Source organism: Limanda limanda, chromosome 4 (assembly GCF_963576545.1).
Source record: "Limanda limanda chromosome 4, fLimLim1.1, whole genome shotgun sequence".
NCBI classification, from domain to species: domain Eukaryota; kingdom Metazoa; phylum Chordata; class Actinopteri; order Pleuronectiformes; family Pleuronectidae; genus Limanda; species Limanda limanda.
In genome coordinates, this window is record NC_083639.1 from 21,158,448 (window position 1) to 21,181,795 (window position 23,348).

General features: G+C 39.7%; 1 protein-coding gene across 1 annotated transcript; it reads right to left on the reverse strand.

Annotated features, from left to right (window-relative positions):
• Nucleotides 1–298: 298 nt before the first annotated feature.
• Nucleotides 299–17,835, reverse strand: elk4 (ETS transcription factor ELK4). Its single transcript, XM_061070455.1, has 5 exons — nt 17,659–17,835; nt 10,510–10,724; nt 7,923–8,681; nt 6,248–6,487; nt 299–3,720 (listed from the first exon to the last, which is right to left on the reverse strand). The coding sequence occupies exons 2-5, from the start codon at nt 10,714–10,716 to the stop codon at nt 3,502–3,504; spliced, it is 1,425 nt and encodes a 474-aa protein (XP_060926438.1). The 5' UTR covers nt 10,717–10,724; nt 17,659–17,835; the 3' UTR covers nt 299–3,501.
• Between the last annotated feature and the right edge of the window lie 5,513 nt (nt 17,836–23,348).

Sequence of the window (23,348 nt, forward strand, 5' to 3'; positions counted from 1 at the left end):
ACGATATGATAAAAAAAAAATATATATATGCATTTTTGTACCAGGACTGACATGATTTTTTTCACTTACCTTACCTTACTTATCATATGATTGAGTAATTTTCTGATCCCATAAACTTTAGATTGACTGTTTCTAGGAATTGTGTTTTTGGGACCAATTTTCCTGATCATTCTGCTCCAAATATTTATCATGTGGAGATACTCTACAATGTTTGATGAAAACCTTTCTGCACGCTTGTGCGCACACACACGCACGCACACAGTGTGTACAGGGTAATGACAGAACGGAGGCGATGTGGTCAGTTTGAGATCTTTTATTACTGGTCTCACTTATCTCTTCCATTATAAACACTTCCTCTTAACCTGCTGTCACACATCAATACGCCACTTAAGACAAGTAGCTTGTAAACATTTGAAAAAAGCTTCAAACAAATAGAGAACTGGACAAAACAAAGCGAGAACAATGTCATTTCTTTTTTTTTAAACAAGATTTTACAATTCAAGATAAGCTGAAGGAAAAACATCATCAGAAAATACAAACAAATATGCTCATGACAAGTCTTGATGGGGGAAACTTTTAAATGGGCTTCAAGGTTATTTTCCCTCTATTTTATAGTAAGGTTGCAGGTTTAGGGTTACTCTAACCCTGCAATATAAGCAACCAAATCTATCGGGCTTAAATATAAATAAATATTGTACTGCCAAATTACAATGAGGTGAAGTAAACAACATATGTGCTGTAGAGGATAAGATTGAACTCTTGTTTTGTGGTATAAAATACTAAGTGCATAACTTTATCCTCCCTTCGGGAAAATATAAATTTCTCAATAAGCAAACGTCAACAACATGTCATAAATCTGAGTCATAGAAAAGCCACAGAATCCAATACTACAGGAACCCCGACATTTTTAAGTGCAAACGTTTCATCACAACATCTGCATGTACAATATCAACACTATATCAAAACACATCACATATAAAAACATGGATTTACATTTCTCCCAATAAGGCTTTGATTTCCTTTAATAAAAAATAAAAAAAGCCAACACCACCACAGGGCCACGGCTGCCCACCTCCACAAGAGGATAACAACATATTGAAAAACACATGCACAGAGAGAACATTAAATCAGAGAAACAAAAATAGCAGATTCTACCTATCTGGCCATTACAAAAATAGAAATTAATCTTAAAATTCTATTGGTGTTACAGGAAAATAAAAGATTACACAAAAATGATATAGGTTTTTATCCTATATATATATATATTTATATTTTCTGAGTAGATCTGTTATCACAAAGATTTAGACGCAGGTTGGATAGAGACATGGTTGCCAACTCTTACAATTTGGCCAGGTTCAGTTTTACGTGCTGTGCATATAAACCCATGCTGCCGTCTCTATGTCGAGTGAGGCAACCTTAAAACATTGCAGCACATGCAATGTAGCGGTGAACTTTATTTCAAACTTCCTCTGGCCTCTGGTTTGGTATACTCAAAGATATGGCATAAAAACAAACAGGAGCGCTGTCGTTTACCGTTAAATCTGTACTCTGTCTACTTTGGGGAGGGAAACTTGAGCTTGGCTGTGGTAAGGCACCATGTATCATTGATGGACGGCTGTAGGTTAAGTAAAAGTGAGCAAAGTCCCCCCCCCCCCCGCCAAAAAAAAGATTCATTGGTCATCCATCCCTGGGTTAGAAAGTGACACTTGGGTAAACACACTCACTCGTGTGTTATATTTTTCGTGTAAACAAGCGTAATGTACAATATCCATGTTTAATAGCATAGAAAGTTGGGATATACCTCGGGAGTCTGAGTCTCAGAGTTATGGCTTCAAAGTCGTGTAGAAAACAGGTGCAGACCTTTCATGGCCTATCATCTCGTCGAGAAAGATTTAGGGGACAGGAAGGTGCTTGAAAGTTCTATAACATTTCTACATCCTCCTGATTAAAGGTCAATGTAGTTCAGATTGGCTAAAGTGAAAGAGTCCAGCTACTAAGATGAGGAGGTTCAGTCTGGGTTTCAGTAGCTGCACTGAAACTGCAAGCAATAAAACGTCAAAGCTCGTTAATTTACAAGAATAAAGGAAACTGACCTGTGGACAATGAACAAGGTTCCAGGGTCTGCTGTCATTTTGATTCACGAGGAACAATTCTTTCTGCTGTCACTTCCAGAATAGAAATTAAGGTAAAATACACTGAGTATGCATTACCACAAATTGGATAAGAAGGTTGAAACCTATCTCATGTCTGTCTATGCTGTAAGTAGTTGTAGCTAGAGACAGCATGTTGTTTTTTCACTTGGGATTTTGAAAATATTAGGATTTGTAGCTGCCAGGTGTATTAAAACACACAAATAATAGTGTTTTTTGGTGAGCAGAAAATGTTTTGTTACTCTCAAACTAAGCTTAACTAGTCATTACCAATTTCCAGCTTTTGTGCTAGTCTAAGTTAGGTAAGCTACGTGTTTCCTGGTCAAACATGATAGCTGTGAATCAATCCTGTCATTTAACTCTCAACTGTATTTTTCAACATGTCAAACTACTGTATTCTTAGAAAATTTGCCATTTCATTACCCGTTTTTTTTCATAACTTGAAACTATTATCTCTTCCAGGATAGGTGAATTATGTCTGCCTTTACCAGTTAAGTTAAAAAGGCAACAGAGCAGAGCAGTAAGACGTTCAGGGTTTGTGAGTTTCTAATTGCAGAGTCGATGCTCAGAAAGGGTTATGGCTTCACTTTGTGTCATTGAAAGCTTTCTGGCTGGAGGCAGACCAGGCAACACCAGGCTTTCAGGGCTATTCTACTGTATACACACACTAGAACAGTTACAAAGAGGCGTGATTCAAGGTTCAGCTTGGACTATGGCCACACGTCACAATAAGACAGTCAAGGTAAAAGTCCTGTTGGATATGGCTATAACAATACAGAGGAGCTGAAGGCAAGGCTTGACATTGAAGTTCAGGTTGAAAATTAAGAGCTTTAGTTTCATGAGCATAAGGTACATGAGCATAAGTACAGCGCAACAAAAAGGAGCAGAGTGTCAGCAGAGGAAAACATGGTTGGGAGCTTTCTTTGTTGCAGTAACTGTTGCACAAGATAAGAAGGGAGCTCTAAAGGAAAGGTTGAAAATTCTGAAATTTATTGGTCTTGCACACGTTTGCTTTGGAAATTCCTCCCTCCTTTGAACTGGTGTGACTGAGGATCCCAAAAAAGCCAGACAAAAATACTTTGCAAGTGTGTGTGAGTGCACTTTGGCATCCTCAGGGTGTAAATGCTATGAACGTATGACCTTCATCCATCAAACCTGGATTCCTCATCTCCTCTCTCCACACAGCAGATTGTAGTGAACTTTTAAGCACCAGTGTGAGGGGGAAAGGTCATGACGGAGCTCCCACATTAGTGTCCTGGATGTGGGAGCAGAAGATGGAGTTCTGGAGTGGTGGGGTGTGGAGAGTTTGACTGTCTGGGTCCAGACATGGTGATCCCTGGGCGGTTGAACTCTATGTCTTTTGAGGGTCTGGTGAAATGGGGCCTGGCGTGTTGGTCCCATCTGTGCTGAATACAGGGATCTGGAACTGGGGGGTGAGGACGGACGGAAACTGGAACAGGTGTCCTCCCTGGCGGCGTGTGGCTGGGCTGAGTGGAGCGACAGGACTGAGCGTGCTCCAGAAGTGGATGTTGGACAGCAGAGGACTGGGAGTCAGCAACAGTGTGGGAGTCTGAGGAGGAAGACAAACAAGACAGACTTATGTCACTTTCATTACAATGTGAACAATGAAGCAGCCATGGCTGATACTGGCTAATTTGTTTACATATAGAAGCTGACTTTTTAATGTTTGCCTGTTTGTTCAAAGTTCTGTGAAGCCCGACTCAGCACGCACACGCACGCACGCACGCACGCACGCACGCACACACACACACACACACACACACACACACACACACACACACACACACACACACAGGATCAGTAGAACAAATCACACGCCTTTGAGTAAATATTTAGTTTTCTTACCTGTCACATCTATTTCAATAGGTCTATAATCACTTATTGACATGTATTTTTCAGTTTTTAGTGGAATCTTATAACACATTATAGTGTCACTAACTCTGGATAATTTGTTTTAGGTTTGTTAATGAAGGGTTAGGTCAAATTTTAAGATACTGAACACAATGGTAATTTACACGCTAGTAAAAACCTTTAACTACATCAATTTGTATTGATAATCAAGAAACTCAACAGACTCCTCCTATATGACCAAGAGACACTGCCTTCAGTCAGTCTCTAACGGAGAGAGAGAAATCAGAGTGGAACTCCTGGCAGTCTTAGCTGTGGATCCCATGACCTAAGCTGACCTAAGCTGACCTACTGCAAAGAGACAGAATAATATACTCTTGGAATCAGCAGATCTAATAGACATTTGTACAGTATCTTACAGTCATGTGGTCTATAAACAGCATCAGCAGGATTAAATTAATCACAACAAAACTAGTCCAAACAACTTAGCATCAAACGATAAATGAAGCTCTGCTGCTACCTACTGGTCATAAACATTAAATGCTGTTCTCTATGCAAAACCAGTTCTTGACTGTTATTTAATCGCCTAATGATGTTTGTCTGCTGATGTGTTTTCTATTTACTTACAGTCTTAGTTTACTTTACTAAGTTTATAGTAAGTAAGAGGTCTAGCCGCTTCACCACAATACATGGAGATGCACATAATCGCATGGAAAACAGTCACAATACGATAGTATCAGTTCAGCACTTAACACTGAGCTTTGTTGGATGTAGAAATAATTATATATGTACAGCACATGCAACCCCAATTTGTATTTTTAAATAATTAACACATTTTTTTTAACTTTTGTTGTTTTTAAACATTTTGATTAATGCAGCATTACACAGGGGACATTTTTTAGCTCTCTCTTCTTTGATGACTATGCTGCTTCCATACGGATGCAGGACTTTACATTGCAGTGAGTCACAGTCAGGACTGCAGACGATATGTTATACTTCTCACAAATTATTCAGGCTACAGCAGGTGCTCTGTGGGATGGATGCTGCCATGTTGTTGACAGAAAAAGTGTTTACATACTGTGGCAGGAAGAAATTGGGTCATTTGATTGTCTCACTAGCACGGCAACCCGCGGCTCTGGATCCACATGCGGCTCTTCAGCCCCTCTGCAGTGGCTCCCTGTACAGTGTTGTGCATGTTGCGCTGCACTTTACAAATCAGTTTTTATATGATGAACATGAATGAACGTCACATTCACATAAGCAGAAGCTGCATTTGGTTTGTACCTAGCTTCAGTTTCTGTGTCCGCCTCCATTCGTACATGTTCTCACTTTTATTTTGAATATTTTGTCAAGTAAAATAGGCGTCACATCGTATTACTAATCTTGAGTCTTCGACCCCCGATCTTGGTAGGCTAAGCATGGATAAATCCCAAAAGAGAAAAGTCTGCAGCTATATGTTTTATTAATTTCAAAGTGGTCTACTTCTTATTTATACATTTCCCACAAATATGGGGAGGACTCAAATAGGCCTGGATAGTTCTGTTTTTAATTTATTTCAAAGTAGGCCTACACATGCCAGTGTATTTTGTTCTCCTCTTCATAAGAGTTTGGTGTTTTCCTTTGTTGTAGCAGGTGGAAATAGCAATAAAATGTCAACAGTTTTCTTTATTTAAAACTTTAGTTTTTATAAATGTTTAGTATAACTATATATAAAACTTTATAAGCTGTGTTATCAAATATGTTTGCGGCTCCAGACAAATTTTATTTGGGGGAAGAGAGGGCAAAATGTCTCTTTCGATAGTATAGGTTGCCTACCCCTGCACTAGCATCAAGCTGCATGCTTACAGCTACAGAATTATATTCACATAACACATTTCATTTATCATCAACATGTTCAATCTAGTTCAGACAGGTTTCGTGGCGCTGTTATTCTTTCCCTCATGAGCCTGAAAACAAATGCTCACCAAATCAGCATTTCAATCTTTTATCGAGTTTGTTTATATTTGTGTGAGTTTCACAATTACTTTTCTGCTGTTGCTTTCAAGTGCTGTTTTGACACACATCACTCCTGCAAACTGGTATCATGAGATGTTTTAATCTTTTAAACAGTCTGAGCACTTTACTCAACTGTCCAACCACTTCATTTTCTTGCTGCTGTTTGCTTATTGTTTAAGTGTGACCTGAAGTAAAATTCTCTTCACAACCTCAGGAAAAAGGACCCCACTCACCTGTAGCATTGCTGGTGTGAGAGATGCAGTAGGTAGTGAGGGGCTGCAGAGGTTCATGGGGGAGAAGTCGGACGCGGTGACCAGCAGAGCAGGTGGACTGATCTGCAGGATTTTGGGCGGCTTGCGTGTCTTTCCAAAACTCTGAGTGCTGAATGTGGTAGAGCTGCTCACTGAGGATGAACTGGTTTCAGCATCCACAAAACAGATCTCATCTCCAGAGAGAGCGGTGCCGCTGTCCACCTGCTGGACACAGTGAGACACTTGTCATACTCTAAAATATCTGTGGATATACATTAGCAAAGCATGTGCCTTAGGCAGTGTACACATTTTTAAAGTAGAAACAGTAAGCCATAATAGTTTAGATTTTAATATAGAACACACACAAGAATGATCCCCTGGATTAATTGCGTAAGAACAGAAATTTTATGGATTCATTTTGTTGTTCACCTTGAGTGAAGTTAATAGTGAAACCTATTTTTTTTTCCTTCGTTAGTGGTTGTTGGGTGGGGTGCTGCATGACTACAAGAACCAAATTGCATAGTTTAGCAACTATAAATATCACAAAAGATATTAATAACAACAAATCACAAGTCTGTTAATATTGTTTTGCTCAGTGTGTGGATGTTTTTTTTGTTGTTATTGCTTTTATTCTGTAAAGCCCTTTGTGTTACATTGTATGAAAAGTGCTAAGCTTGACTCCTTGAATGACAATGGTTTGGTGTGTCGTGATGAACTTAAACAGAATCATCACTTGACTGTGCAGTAACTATCAATTCTTTATAAGATTTCATAAGAGTCTTTTCATTATTTTATGTTTCACATAACTTTAATATTTTACTGATCACTCTCACTGTTCTTTGTTGTTGTAATCATAAACAGACTCTGTTTGTGAGTCTGCAGAATCTGTGAAACACATTGACCAAAATGTATCGCTATTTACTTTTTTTTTTGTATCTGCAATTATATGCAAATAGCTGGTAATAAAGATAAGACAAAATGTTGTTTGGACCTAAAGACCTGTCTTTTGTAAAGAAATGTTTAACTGATAATAGAAAATAGTCAAACAGTAAGCAGTGTGCGGCAGTGGAAGACAGAGTCTGGTCTGCTGTCTGTCTATCTGCTGTCTACACCAAAAGCCACCAAATATTGGCTGTTGCTCACAGAGGCCACCACCATCGGACGAATAACCAATGGGCTCCAAAATTGATGCTGTCGTAACCCATTGACCCTAAGAATGGACCTGTTGTTCATGTGAGATGCTTTAATGCTCACCATAGATGTGGCTATCGGATTTACAAACATGGAATTAGTATTTCTGCCTGCAGATCTACTAAGCGCTGTTTTTTGGGCTCCAGTCTGAGTTCACTCACAATGACACTCGTGTCACAGTCTTAGCTATTATTTATTGAAAGTTTATTTGGCTTCATCATTAATATATGGGTGCATTTAAATTTAACTGAGTCGGCTTTGAAAGGTAAGGAAATAAACTGTCATCAGATTCAAATGTCAAAAGTTGCTCAAATCTGATTGGTGCATGAAATTCAAACCAGTGAAGCAGAGTACACAAAGAACTTTAAAAACTTTTGGAGTTGGAACATATAAGAAGCTGACAGAGATAATAATGTCGCAGGGACAACTAATTAATTGCGTGTGATGTGTTTGTATGTATATTTGCCTTCTCCTGTGCCTGAGAGTCTCTCAGCTCTGCCGCCTTAGCATTTGTGGGCTGAGATGATCCAGACTCGATGTCGCTGTCAATCACCAGTTCCTGAGAGGAGTCAGGCACTAAACTTCGGGATGGGCTGGCTGACGTCAGTTCTGATAAGCTGAACGTTGGTTCTGATGGGCGGATGTGTTCAAATAAGAAGACAGAATGGTGCGGCAGGGAGGAGTGTGAGCTGATGTCTTCAACCCTCCGGGGCGGAGCTTGCAGATGATTGAAGTGGTTGGACACAATGATTGGCTCGTTGGCAACCTGAGGAGGCGATGCTAGTGCTGGTTTCGAAGGGGTGTTTCCAAACTTGATGACAGACGGCAAAGCAGTTGGCTGTTGTGGCTGGCTCTGGGCTGTGGCAGTGAGACCCCTCTTGTCTGCCATCTTCTCTGCTGGGTTCTCCATTTTTATGGACTTGAAGAGCTGGCGTCCATTTTGTAGCGAGTTGAGTGTGAAGGACGTGTACAGGCCTGAGTGGATGTAGTCGTTACGGTTTGACTGCTTGATGCTTGAACCCAGAGCCCCTGTGCTACCTCCTTCCTGTCCTCCATCACCAGACTCACCCTCCTGTTGGGTGCTGTCCCTTCTTGTTAAGGGTGGAACGCCCCCACCACCCACATCCCCACCATCTGTTCGGGTAGTCACATCTCCTTTCAGGATTTCAGGATAGGACACAAAGCGATAGACAAACTTCTGACCATTCACCTTCTTTATGATGTTCTGTAAGACACAGAAAACACATGTCAGAATACATTTTATGTTATTTTATATGTTTATCTGCAGTTAAGTTAAGATTTTGACTCCGGGTTTAATACCATTGCTAACCACTGTTGTAGTTTATCCTTGGATGTAGAAGAAGACTAGGAAGGAAGACTGTCCTAATCGCACCAAAATCTGTACTTCATACATACTTCATTTCTTGAGCAATTTACAATACATATGCCAACTTTGAAGCCAATGAGATGAACTGTTCTCCAGATATGCATTCTACATACAGACAGAGACGTTTGTGGAATTAGTAGGTAGGAATACAAAATAAAAAGAACTACATCACCTAAAGAAGTATATGAAAGCAAGCACTCGATGAGAGCAGAAACAAGACTTCCCCTCATGTAGTATGTTTCTACCCAGGAGGCACTAGAAGTAAAATAGAAAAGAGGAGACCACAGAAAAGCCTAACGGATGGGACAACTCTGTGCTTCCTGTCTGTACCAAACCAGCAGCCACTAATACTGCAGCCACACATACCGAAGCAGCCCTGCCCAGAACGCCCACAGGGTTAGGCAGTGCTTCTGCCAAACCACAAGCAGACTGAGAGACAGCACTCTCCCTCTCTACACGTCACTCAGCAATGGACCTTTACCATTCTGGTTGTTTGTGGGAATGACAATGTAGAGCACAGGCTTTATTTACCTCAAGGTAGATTTGTATTAGAGGCAGGTCTTTCTAATTCCCTGTTTGATGAGTATAATTGGTCATATTAGTATAACACATCCTTTTGTTCAGCTACCATTTGCCCCATTAGTTACTGCATTATGCTGTCAATACCACACTTCCTTTTAATTTTCAATTAAAAAGGCCTCAAGCATTTCATTGGATATACACCCTTAACTTAGGGCTTTTATTGTGAAACAATGTACATTACTAAAAGTTGGCTGAGACTTTATCATCCATCTAGAGACACTTCACCCACCCCTCCATTGGCATACTGGTGAGTAGATAATGATTACATTTTCATATTTGGGTGAACTATTCATTTAAGTGTTAAATATATGAGGGTTATATTACTGAAATGATAGATTGATATTTTTTTCTTTTTTCTTTTCATACACATTATGTGCCCACCCGGAAACAGGCTTACAAGACACAGTTATTAAGAAAAAGAAAAACTACAAGAAATAAAGAATCCCCAGAATCAATAACAATACTAAACAAATAAACCTTTCTGACTTTTCCCCCAAGATTGAGAAACAAAGGTAACCAACTAATGAGCAATTATCTTTCATCATCAGTGCACCAGAACATTTCTGGATTTTGAACCAGCATTGCATGTTGTTATTTTATACTTAACTCATCATAAGAAAGGCAATAAAGAAGAAACTGTGATTGATTCCCATCCACTCTTAATTCACACAACCTGTTTTCAAATCTTCCCACTTCTAGGACCAGAGGAAAGCCTTTTGAATCCTCAAAAATTTTGTAAAATAAGATTCATTGCCATAGAAATGTGGTAGAAAGTAGAAATGTAAATAGTGCTTAACTGCCGCAGGCACACTACAGATATTAGCCATTGTTTTTTTCCTGGCCTGTATTTGAGGGCCAACCTTTATTTGTTGGTGACGGCCGCACCCTTGGCAGAGACTTAGCTGTTAATTGGCTACCACCTTCTATTTGAGGATATGTAGTATAGTGTTAATGTAAAGGAACTGTTCTAGTTACCTGACAAGAAATCTGAAGACCAAATACTGAGCTGCCACATCAAATACAAGGCAGCTGCTTTCAGTCAACTAAAACCACTGCAGAAGAGAGGAGTTGATGTTGTGTTTACCTTGTCGTAGTAGTATCTGAGGGCCCTGCTCAGTTTGTCATAGTTCATGTTGGGCTTGTTTTTTCGAGCACCCCACAGCCGGGCAACCTCCTCTGCCTGCCGCAGCTTGAACTCCCCTTCCTCATTGGTCCAGCAGATGAGTTGGTCATTACTGGAATCCAATAGGAGCTGGAGTAGGAACTGCCACAGGGTGACAGAGTTGTCCATGTCTCTCACTTTTGAAGGAGGAGAAAAATCATTAGGCTCATAAACCAAGAAATTGCTGCTCACAGCACAACAATATTGAATTACAAAAGCTTCAGGGAAATATATCAGCCTTATATCAGCACACTGCCATGAGTCACTTAAGTTCATTCTGACAATTAAGCCATGATGAAATGTTGCAATTTAGTTCTTGTTTTTACCACTTTGCTCTGATTTGCCTCTTTTGATCAGTCAACCAAAGAACGGGTGAAAGCTTCTACACCGAGCATGTGCATAAACAGCAGCACGCAGATAGATGATAAATGTAGGCATCAGCCTAATTATCATTCTGCTATATAGATTACAAAGAGTGCTAGATTTTACCTTCAGGACGTATGCAAAGAATATTTAGTCATCTTTACCATTATTTTTTAAAAGCAAAAAAAAAACTACACAAACCATTGGAAACATATAGATGAATAGAAATCGTGTGTAATTGCGGTAAATGGTTATTTAATAGCCGTGGAATAATAGGCTCTTTAACAAGACCAGGTGCACCATCTATTATAACAATTGTTTCCTCACATGTTTCCCACATTTCAGGGTGAAAATGTCACCATACATCCTGTTGAATAAACTATAGAGTGTTTTATTAACATCTGGATGAAGCCAAACACCTTCCTTGCCTTTCCCTTCAGGGGAAAATTCTGATGCCTAAAGTGTTAAGTAAATGTCCATCTTCTTTGTCCTTTGGTCAGCCAGAGTGTGCAGTAAAGAATAGGGATCTTGTCCATTCAGTTCAGGGTGAGTATAGCAGGATAACTGCTCAAGTGTGACCCTATTATGGTTCAATCTATGACCACATCTAAACATGATGTCACTTTGTTCACATTAAACCAATAATTCAGAAAAAAGAAAATTACACCAAGTAAAGTAATTCACACATAAGGCAAGGGCTGTAAAGCTGACATACAGTACTAGTATCATAGCTGTAGTGTTACAATCACAATAAGAACTAAACTAGTTATATTAAAGAAAAAAATTCACTTTTAAAATTGCTGTTTACAGCCTCTAAAAATTTGGTTATTTTCTGGTTATCTTCAGTGATAATAAACCGAATGTCATTGTGCATTAAGAATTCGTCTGACAATAAAAGGCATTTTTAGTGTGTCATCATGGTCTTTGGTAAATTGTGATGGGCTTTTTTATTATTATGTGACATTCCATGATGTATTAGTCAATAAAGAAAATAATTGGTAAAGAAATCAATACAATTGTTTGTTGAAGCCCTAATCACATTTTTTCTAAACTACTGTAATATGATGACTGCAGCTCCTACAAATGTCACATCCAACATAATAATAGACATTACAACACAAACCTAAGTTTCCAGGCCTATAGGAATTATTATTGTACAGTGTCGCACTGTCAGTCTTTGTCTAAAACCCTGACAAGAAAATACCTCCACAAAAATCATGGTAAATCATTTTTTAGAGGTGCTTTCATTATGCTTCAGTAACAGTAAAACATATTTTGGTGTTCTGTAATTTGCTTGTGAACAAAGTAGTTCAAAAGAAGCTGACTTCTTCTTACGCCTGTGTTTGACTTTATTGTTCTTTCAGCTAAGGTACAAGGCCACATCTGGCACCTTCTTTGATGCTGTTGAGGGGCTCTGCTGCAGTCTTTGCACTTTGCAGCTTTTCCACCATGACATCCTACGCACAGATTAAAGGCCATGCACACTGGAGGTACACCCACACAGGCGTTTTCACTTTGGATTAGACCTCCTCTCAGCTCTTTGTGGGCTCGTACAGAAGCTGTTTCATTGACATCTGCCTCATTTATTTGCTGGACCAGTCAGAAGTGGAAAAACATTAAATTCTTCAAACATATGTTTTGTGATCTCGGCAAACTCCCAGGGTTATTACACCCAGCTTCAATCTGAAATGAAGGCATTAGAGTGGCAATGCATACATCTGCCCTGCATATACCCCAATCAGGCAATGCCAACTTTTATGTATTGTAATAACTAATGGATTGCCTGTTCTGAACCTGCATGGGTGGAATGGGCTGCTTGCTCGGGCTGTGGTTATGCTATTTTTATATAAGAAAATGCAGTAATTGAGCCTAGGCAAATAAAGACTAACTGCTGGGCTTTTCTCTCCAGGACCCTGAAGCTGCACCAACGCTGCTGCACCAATGGGACTTACGTTGGTGAGTCTTAGTGCTCTATTTTAACTGGTGATCGTATTAACTGGTGATATACATTCCACTCTCTGTGCTCCAAATGTTGTCAGTCGCGGATTCGGTCGCAGATTCATAATGTTCACAAAGTGCCTGTGCCTGAAGTGCGCTGAAGGTCTCAGTATATACAGGTAATATACAGTTAATGTAATATGTCTGTCCGTTTCAATATCAACTTGAAACAACAGCATGAATCATATGGGTAAAAAACAGGATTCAAAACGACATGACTAAGTGGTATCATTGCCTAGGCCAGGGGTGTCCAAACTTTTTGTCCCGAGGGCCACATATAGAAAAAAATACCAAGGACTGGGCCACTCACGCTGCCACGCCCCCCTGCCCTGGAGTGGACTGTTGACAGTCGCGTCGCTAAGGGCGGGGCGGCGTGGCGGCGTGGCGTGGTGGCGTTCTGAGGGACAGCTAGCAAAGTCAGCAAAGCAATTCACCGCCAGACCACTAGGTGGAGTAACGTTTTTTTGTCAAAGACAACCTTAGAGACACCTTCTTTGTGTGTGGCAGTCTTTGTCGACTGTTTATGACTTTTTCTGGAGAACAAATTTGTCCCTGATCATTCTGTACACTCGTTGACCTGCAAACCGACGTCAGCCGAGATCTCCTTCCAGGAATTGCAGGTCATCTGTGTGTCCTTGTATTTAGTCAGTGACGGGTTATACAAGTGGTCATACTTTCAGATCTCTTCTGCCAAGTGCTCTTCTATTTGGTCCATATCCGTTCTTCTAAATCTTCCTTGGTTTCTGCCGGTATTATGGGGCATGAAACCGTAAATATGACTCTGGAAAGGATGTAGTTAGCGGACCAATCACAGCCTTGTGGGCTGCCTGAGACTTGCGTAGCTTTGTCGTATAGTTACAAAAATTGGTGAACGCACGCAAGCACGAAAGAAGGGGCACGCAAGGGGCTCTTGCGTGCTTGCGTGCCCCTACTTGCGTGTCTCTGAAAACACAGACGCATGCTGCGGCCTCCCCCCTGTCGACAAAGCCTGGCCTTATAAAGCAAAACAAAGTGCTTTAAGTGAGTGCCATTTCAACGCTACTCAATTTTGAGTTTCAAAAAAAAAAAAAAAAAAAAAAAAAAAAAATTTTTATACATTATATTTTTATACATTGATGCGGGCCAATTGTCACCAGTCATATGAAAACATCCTTCACATTAGCAAGGTGGATTCATGCAGTGTTTTTGTGAGCAAGTGTGAGCAAACATGCTTTATTGGATGTGTTAGGCTTTCATGTATCCTCCTCTCACTGCTGGTTACTGTCAGTAGACGTGAGTTTAAAAGAGGACGTGGTCGAAGTTGATGATGATCAGGGTTCAGTCATCTGAGAATGAAAACAACCCAACCGCTCATCAGAAAAAGGGTTCGAGTTGACTACAATTTGTCTTGAGTAGTTTCTGTAATGCAAGTGCTATTTATCTCTCTGTAATCAACAGACGATCAAACTAAACTGAGTCGAGTGTGCTGTCAACAGGACACAAATGTGTAACCAAGCAAATCTTGAACACTAACCTCACGTCTTCATTGTTGAATAACGTGCACTCATCATTTACTTCAATTGTATTGGATTTGGCTGCAACGCTGTTTACCCCTGAATCTCCAAAAGTGTTTAGTGGACTCAAAAGTTTCACCCAACACTCCATCTGCATAGTGGTGAGAAGATAATACCTGGATTTTAATTTTCAGGGGAACTATCTCTTTTACAGTGTTGGTAACTCTTGAAGGTCAAACTCCACTTATATTACATGCCCTCCTGCCTGTGTCACATCAGCAGGGGGAATAATGAAAGGGTCACATAATTACATGGTGTTCAGAAGGAAAGTGACAGGCTCCTCTGTTCACCAGATAAAAAAAGATGATAGATGAGAGTGTTCATGCTGTGATTGACAATGAGAGTGAGCACATAAGTGAGGGCAGGGAAAGCTGTATAGTCCACCCCAGCATGACAATGTGTATCTTAAAGAGTAGAGCTGAGAACAGCTTCAGCACTCCTTGTCCTGCTGTGTTTCTGCAGCCTGTAGCTGTAGAGTAGGTAAAGGAGGAAACATACGTCCCCTCAGAGGTGCTCAGATCTGGTGGTGTTTCATAATTGTGAGATCATTGGGGCTTGGTGTGTTTTGAATTTGTTTTTACCCGTGCCAATATAATATCTTTATTTCTCTACCAACAGTGATGATTTATCCATCCCTGATTCGTCACTATCGCATTCCCTTTGCCAGAGGAAAACAAACAGCATCAGTCTCGACTACCACTGGTGAATGTAACATGAGGAACAGATTACAATCACTGCTGACCTTGTTGCCAACAGTTGTTGAGCACTTTGATAATGCTACAGCTGCCTAGACGTGCAGGAAGAGATTATTCAAGCAAAAGGCAACAATTTACACATATGTGAACAAGGAATCTGACCAGAAATTAAATGTAATTTTCGATACTGAAAACCAACAATGTACAAAAGTCTGTAACAAAGCACTAGACATCACTGCCTCTGTAGTTGTTTTGTGTCCCTAGCACTTGTCTTGTTCTTGAAATAGGAAAAAAGAATAAAACACCTTGATGAAATACCACTTCCAAGCAAAGAGTTTCACAAGACAACTCAGACCTAATGTAAAAAGACTAATTTGAGCTCAAATAACAGCACATCACAGAGATGGTAAGTGCAGATAAATACTGCAATTAACAACTAAGACAGACACGTAGTGGAGACATGTTTTCTGCAGCATTTCCCTGAGGGAACTGTTAAGCACTCTGATGTGGCCAGTTAATGTCAAGGTATCAATTTAAAAAGGGAATGAACTAGTGGTGGGGGGAAAAAATCGATTCTGTTCAGTATCACGATATTTTGCGCACGCGATTATATCGATACTGTAGCACAAAGTATTGCAATATTTTTTTTTTTTTTTATATTTATTTACAATTATATATGTAACAGCCCCTGGCTGGCAAAGCATGACGAGGAGAGTTTCAGAGTTTAAAAGATACCTAGTGTGTATGCGGAAAGGATGTTCTCCACTGCAGGAGATATAGTAACGGCCCAGAGGAGCACTTTAACATCTGAGCATGTTGACCAACTCCTTTTTCTGAACAAAAATGCCAATGTTCCCAAATGAATTTAACATTTTGGGTCATGACCTTGCAAGTCTCAATTTGATTGAAGCTCTAGGTTACTCTTATTTATATGATTATATGATTGAGCTCAGTGTTCATGTGAGAGGTGTCCTATTCAGTTTTTGCACTACCCTTTCTTAGTTTTTGCACTTCAGTTAATGTGTAGAAGACAATGTTGTTCACAGAATTAAATGTGACATTTGAAGTGAGTTGAGCAGTCTTATTTTCCTCATTTTTTGTAATGCCTTTGAATAATATGGGGGACATGAATCGCAATGAATCGCAATAAATCGCAGAATCGCAATACTATTGAATCGTGGCCCAAATATCGTAATACTATTGAATCGTCACATTTTTGCCAATTCCCGCCCCTAGAATGAACTAAACATACACCGGCTGGATGCACTTCAGGCATGAAGATTTACAAACAGGAATGACACACCTTGTGGTTGCACCATTCTTCCAGGTAGAGTGTCAGTTACACTTTCCCTTTGTGCCGCTGTGGTTGTCAGTGCGCTTGTAGCTTTGCACTGTGACAGAAAACTGTCATGCAGCAGCTTGAAGACTTGTTATGACCCGAGCTAGCCAACAACGCCAATCATCATCTATGTCGGGATGCCTCCCACATGGCAGAGGCTCTGCTGAGGAGTCTTATGCTCCAGATCAGTGTCAATAACACATTCACACACAATGCAATTGTGGAAATGGGGTTGTTTGTGCACCATGTTTCCACAGCAACCCTCACATGGGGACACAAAGCTTGCCTAAATTTCCCTGGGGATCAATAAAGTCTCTATCCATCTCATTCACACTCCGGTTATTGAGCTACTTGCATGTTTTAAAGCCTAAAAAGTTGTTGTCAGCAAGATGACACACAAACACACACACAAACATAATTCCTGATGATTCAACTACTCTCTGCTTTCAGTTTTTTGTCCCCTCTATGCTACAGACTGTGAGTCCCTGTCAGAATCTGTCGGCATGTGTGTGTGCGTGTGCGTGTGCGTGTGCGTGTGTGTGTGCGTGTGTGTGTGTGTGTAAGCTTCTTATGAGGAAGAGCAAATCTGCTCCGACCTGCTGGGTTGAAGACACACCCCCCACACATACACAAACACACAATCTGTCCTAATCACGTTAAAACCAGTGATATGGAGGGAAAATAGGACAGTGTTAGATCTGCTGCCTGGAGGGGGGGGAGAGAGAATGAGAGATTACCGATGGATGTTATATAACGCCTGACATTAGCAAACCTTATCTACGGAGCGATGCGATAACGTCAGCTCAGTCACATCAGTCATGAATTGTTCAAGCACTACAAACTCTCAGGCTGGAGAGCTTGGTTAACCAGTTACACTCACACACACACAGAGACACACACACACACACTGATATAAAAGACCACTTGTTGATGGATAATGTTAGTTTCGGTTCGTCGGCCACATGTGTCAACATCCATTTCCCGGTTGTTGACAGTGAGTCCGGGGGGAGCTGAAGTGTGTCAGTCTCTGTGACAGTCGACAAACAACACAGCGCAGCAACATTAGGAGCCACTGTAAGTTAGCGCTCCGCTAGCTTCACTTTAGCTTGTGTGCTAACAGTACCTCGCTCGTAGAGCCCGCAGGATTTCCAAGTCGTCGAGCCGCGTCCGGGTATTCCCCAAACATGTCTGGAAAGCCTGTTACGCCGCCATAGCGCAGGAAACAACTTTCTAACCGAGTGTCAAGCAAATACCTGAATGTGAAATACATTTAACTGGCTTTGACTCGAACCGACGATATATCCTCTGTACAGGAAATTATGTTGCGTTCATTGTTCCTCGTACATTTCCAATTGGACGCCTGCGTCGCCTACAAGTGCGATACAGTATTATGTCATATCTGACATAATTAGGCATATGTGGTTTTGTGAGTTGGTAGCTGTTGCTGTATTGTTATATGTTGATATTATTAATATTAGAAGTAAGAGTACAATATTGTTATTGTTTCTGCTAGTACTACTACTACTTTTAATAATAACAATAATAATAATAACAAAGTGTGACAACTCAGATAATGAATAGTATTTAATCATATTTGAACAATACATTGATAGTAATACTGTCATAGTATATTCAAGCAATATACTTAACATCCACTTTTTTGTTGGATGATGTAGTTAGCATGATCTTTGACAGTAAACATTACACCTCAGAAACTCTCATAACACCACTCTGTTGTATATGTTTTCAAAATTCCGATTCTCCTCATAGCCCTAAACGCGCCATTAAACTCACATTGAGGTCACTTCCTGTCTTGTGTCTCTGGTTGTCAGATTTTTCATGTTGTTTTGAGACTTTTTGTTTTGAGAGGATTTGCTTTACTAAAATAAAAATGAAAACACACAAACATGTGACGTCTCCAACTTGTAGGACTGTTCTGTGTATTTCTCCAGTGAAGGCTTGTGGTTTATAACGTGTTACTACAACATCTGAGCGTCAAGTTTAAATGTAAATCAATACCGTGATTTTACCGACCATTAGCAGATCGAACCCAATTTAACAAAACTCTTTGACTGAAAGTACAATTTATTAGATTCTATTTTTACTTTGACAATTGTGCGAATTCACAAGTTACTTCAGTTAATAAAAGATGAGTGGATACAATTTCCTGTAATTTGATTTGGTGTCAATATTAAATAGGGAGCTTGTTACCTAATTTCATACAGTTAATATGAAAATCATGTTGGGGACTGAGATCACAGGATATTTATTTCTGCCTCACTGTGTTCAGGATTTTTAACCTATCGCTACATGCACTGGGCACAAGAAGCCTATGTCTATCACTTACATATAAACTGCTTACCCATTTTATTTATTAAGAAGTATTTCCTAGAAAACTGAAATTCATCGGGCAAGCTTTCTCTTATATTGACCTGTATTATCTGGCTGTAGTCACATGTTTTCAATAAATGAGTGAATTAATGACGAATACGATTTGATTCACTAAATTGTGAACAGCTTTATGAATGAATTTTAACAAGACAAATGGGCAGCAGATACCCACTCTAACACTATGCAAAGATATAAATAAATAATCACAACACCCACTAACATCTGACATTAATCTTCCGTGTGAAAGATCACAATCAATATTAACTCTCAGGTGAAATGACTGCAGTGTAGAAATCAATCAGCTTGCGGCACAGATTTTTTAACCTTTCTAAAGGAAGGGAAGACGTGTCCACTTGAACTCGGGTAAATCAACTTATTAGTTATTGGTTATTAGCTAATTAGAAAATAGTCTTCTCTTTCTCAGGTGCCATTGAATGTATGTTTAAGATTCACCACCAAGTGGCAGCATATCACAGCAATGTCACACAATCAACTGACTCACCGCAAACTTCAGTCTAACTTGTACAAATTCATTGGGACGAACATAAAGTAATCTGCATTCAGTAGCATCCAATCAGAGCATAGTGTGTGTCCTATATGAATCTGACATGCAGCCAAACAATATTAGGACAATTCAGCTCTCACTGTGATGCAGTGACAGACCAGAGGGTCTAAATAGAGTTTTATATATATATAGTTATGGTACTAGATAGATAGATAGATAGATGGATACTTTATTATTGCATTGATTTACTGACTGAGTGTGTCATCACAGCCGAGGAATATTCTACTATGGATTTAAACTTTGTTCAGGTTTGTCATGTGTTTACATTTTACATAGATGTACTGTGCATTTAAAAAAAATGTTTTTGTCCATAATTCTTTTGCCCTTTTTATTTTTCCAATTTCACAAAAAACAACTGATATAAAAATGAATGATTTAATAACAGAATTTGGTGTTTTCCAAGGCAGCATTATATTGTTTTTATGGCTTGATTTTATCACTTCATGAGATAGTTCTCACTGACATCATCATTCGGACTAGAGCTGCAACCATTAGTTGATTAGACTGCTGGCTGGTTGCAGTATAGGTTATAATCTGTCAGTGGTGGGACGTGGACCAAACTAAAACTTATAGTATTATCACATAATTTTGTTTCTCAAATATGGTTTCTGTCATTTAAAGTAGTTCTTATCACACTGATGAATGTTCAACTGTTCATTTTTCTGGAAATTTTGGTTTTAATTAGTTACTCGTTGGTATACAAAAAAGGTCAAATGTCACGATTGACAGCAGAGACACACTCAGGATTGGTCGAACAAGCTTATTACTGTGGCTCCATCCCTCGATTGCTACTGTGCTAACTCTGGCTCCAAATAACATCTTTGATGCAAGATGGCAGCGTTCTGGCATGTTAAAGCTTCATTTCAAGATTGTGGGTGCAAGTGGAGATGCTTTGTCCAACTTAATACAACATATATGATCTAATACTTATACTTATATCTAAACTACAGCTCTCTCTTGACTTTAACCAACTTCTGTTTAAATATCTGTCTGTGTGATGATTTGCAGAGCCTGAGAGGAACTAAAGAGAGCAAATCGACTAGGTTTATCAAAACAAGGATTCTCTTCCAAGTAATTTATTTTATCCATTACTAATTTGAAAGTACTGATCAGTGCATATTTAAACCCCTGTCACGCAACTGCTCTTTTTCTTATGTGAAAACAGTTTCCAAAAGGCCACAAGAAATATGGAAAGATGGAAAGGAACAAAATGAGGGAGGTAGAAAACATCTTGTCCATTCTTAAAATAAGTTTCTTATTGATTGGCGAAGTAAGTGCTTTAAGTTATCCATTAAAAGAGCATTCTAAAAACTTTCTTTAGAAATAAGATGTTTTGTCACAGTTACTCATTAGCATTAATATACAGCTTTTTAAAGGCATCATTGTTCTTATTTAAAGTCAGTACAAGGCTTGTCCTACAGTAACCTCTAGTCACAATTGTTGGTCAATTTCTCTAATTACATTACAGCCTGCAGCCATATTTCATTTCTGAAAGGAAACCCCCTTCTGTCCAATGATACTGGCCTATTTCTTTTGATGCAGGCCCCGGATCAGTTTATGAATTAAAAACTGCACATTAGGAATCAGATGAGCAGCCTTTTCACACTGTGTTATTCCAGAGTAGCGATAGTGTAAAAGGGCAGAGCAGCAGAGGAGACAACTGCTTTGAAGCTGGTCCTTCCTCGGGGTGCTCCCACCTTAGCCAAACACGACTGGAAAGCATCAACAGCCAAATTCCAGCCTGATACGCACAGAGCTAAAGCTGCAGCTTCCTCCACTGACTATTGAGCAAAAAGATGTTACTGCAGTCGTCAGATCAGCGTTAGAAAGCCTTCAGCATGTATTTATCCAGAGCCTCAGTGGAACAGCCTTGGTGTGGTTATCCTGCCACCCACTCTGAGCTGTAATCTCTGCTGCTGCTCAGCACAGGAATTTCAGATTGGTGTCATTTCACCGAGACAGTCACTAGGCAAATTAGTAGAGAGGCTTTTATGAGAGCAGGCGGGTAACTGGTCGGCCATGAAAACAAGGTTCATATGTGTTCCATAAAAGCTTTATCCCGATTGTTGTTGTCCATCATTTTGCTGATTTATCACATATTTGATTGAGAATATTTTTAATGCCAGTACAAGGGAGCATCACCCTAAAGGCTGCAATGATCAATACGTCTACAAGAACGATAAGTCAGACGACTACATGCAATGTTAAAGAAGCCGCTCGAGTCATCTGACGCTGCACTTCCCCTCAGCTCGGACAAGCCTCTTTTAGCTCATTGTTTTACTGCCCATAAATCTTCTGCTGTGATTCATCGATCTCATTTAGTGTGTGGCACTGTACTAACACCAAACAACAGAGGGACTCGGCAGCTGCTGTAGCTTGAGGACTGTCCTTAGTAGCTAAAGACCATGTATACTTCACATAGCTGTTAATAACCAATAATGGGCTTATCAGAAATGGTATATGTTAGAAATACTCAATGATGTTACGTCGCTTCATTCACTTAATGTGTATAAAACGAAACGTTTACAAGTGACATTAACTTTCTATGGCCATATGTAAAAAGGTATGACTATGAACCACACTCAAATAAATGTTGAGAAGTAAACATTGCAATATAAAGTGTTAAAGTGTAAAATCACACAGAGAAAAAATAGCTGTCATTTGTAGTTGTGATTCTGCCCAGCTTAGTCCACTGCTCAAAAAACCCCACTAACATCTGGTGATTGTCTGTAGTGTGAATGGAACTGCATTCTCTCCAGGGTCAAATTACTCTAAAGAAGACACAGTTATTTTTTATCAGCTTCAACTCCGAGCAGCAGAGATGGAAATTAGAACACACTGATTTGACAGGACAGCTAGGTGAGAGAGGGCCTCAGTTGTCAGTGCGCTTGAGATGTCAAAAATGACCCAGAGGGGGAAAAAAACATAGTAGCAATCTCCTCTACAGACAATGGGAAAGGAGTCAATGGCCTGTTTTAGTGTGTTTACCTGTGTTTAAAGAACCTGTGAATACCAACTCATTTTGTGTAAACCAATATAGGCCCAATGTTTATTATCCTATTGCATATGCTGTTCTCCACAAACTGCTGAGAAAAGCATCTGGTTTCTGGTTAAATCTGGCTAAATGCTTCACTTTATTTACTAGGTAGTCGCTAGCTTGAGCCACTTATACAATTGCAGTAACGTTGCATTCCTATTCCGCCTCACTATTCTGTATTGAAGATACCAAATGACGACAGTGGTGACAATGAACCAAAAAGATCAACCACCAAGTCATGAGGCCAAAACGATTGGCTAAAAGATGCTAAAACATTCTTAACATTACATTACATTACATTTAGCTGACGCTTTTATCCAAAGCAGCTTACAATAAGTGCATTACACCATGAGGGTACCAACCCAACAAGAATCAAGAAAGTACAATTGGCTTCAAGAAAGCCAAACTACAAAGTGCTAACATGTTGCACATATAAGTGCTACTAAGGGTTTTAAAAAAATGTTTGTATCCAAGGTATAGTTGGAAGAGATGTGTCTTTAGCCTGCGGCGGAAGATGTGTAGACTTTCTGCTGTCCTGATGTAATTGGGGACCTAGTTCCAGTTGAGTGGTGAGGGAGCAGTGAGGGAGCAACAAGCCGATTGGCAGATGCAAAGCAGAGTGAATGGGCGGGGGTGTACGGTTTGACCATCCGTACCATTACTTAACTGTACTACACTTTTTTCTATTATTTTTTTAATGTTAAAATTTATGTCCAACCCCAGCATTAACTTCATTACAAATGCTAATATTGCTGTCTTTGAATATTTGAATGACAGATATTTCCATTTGGCACCATTCAAATGAGCAACAATTTTATTA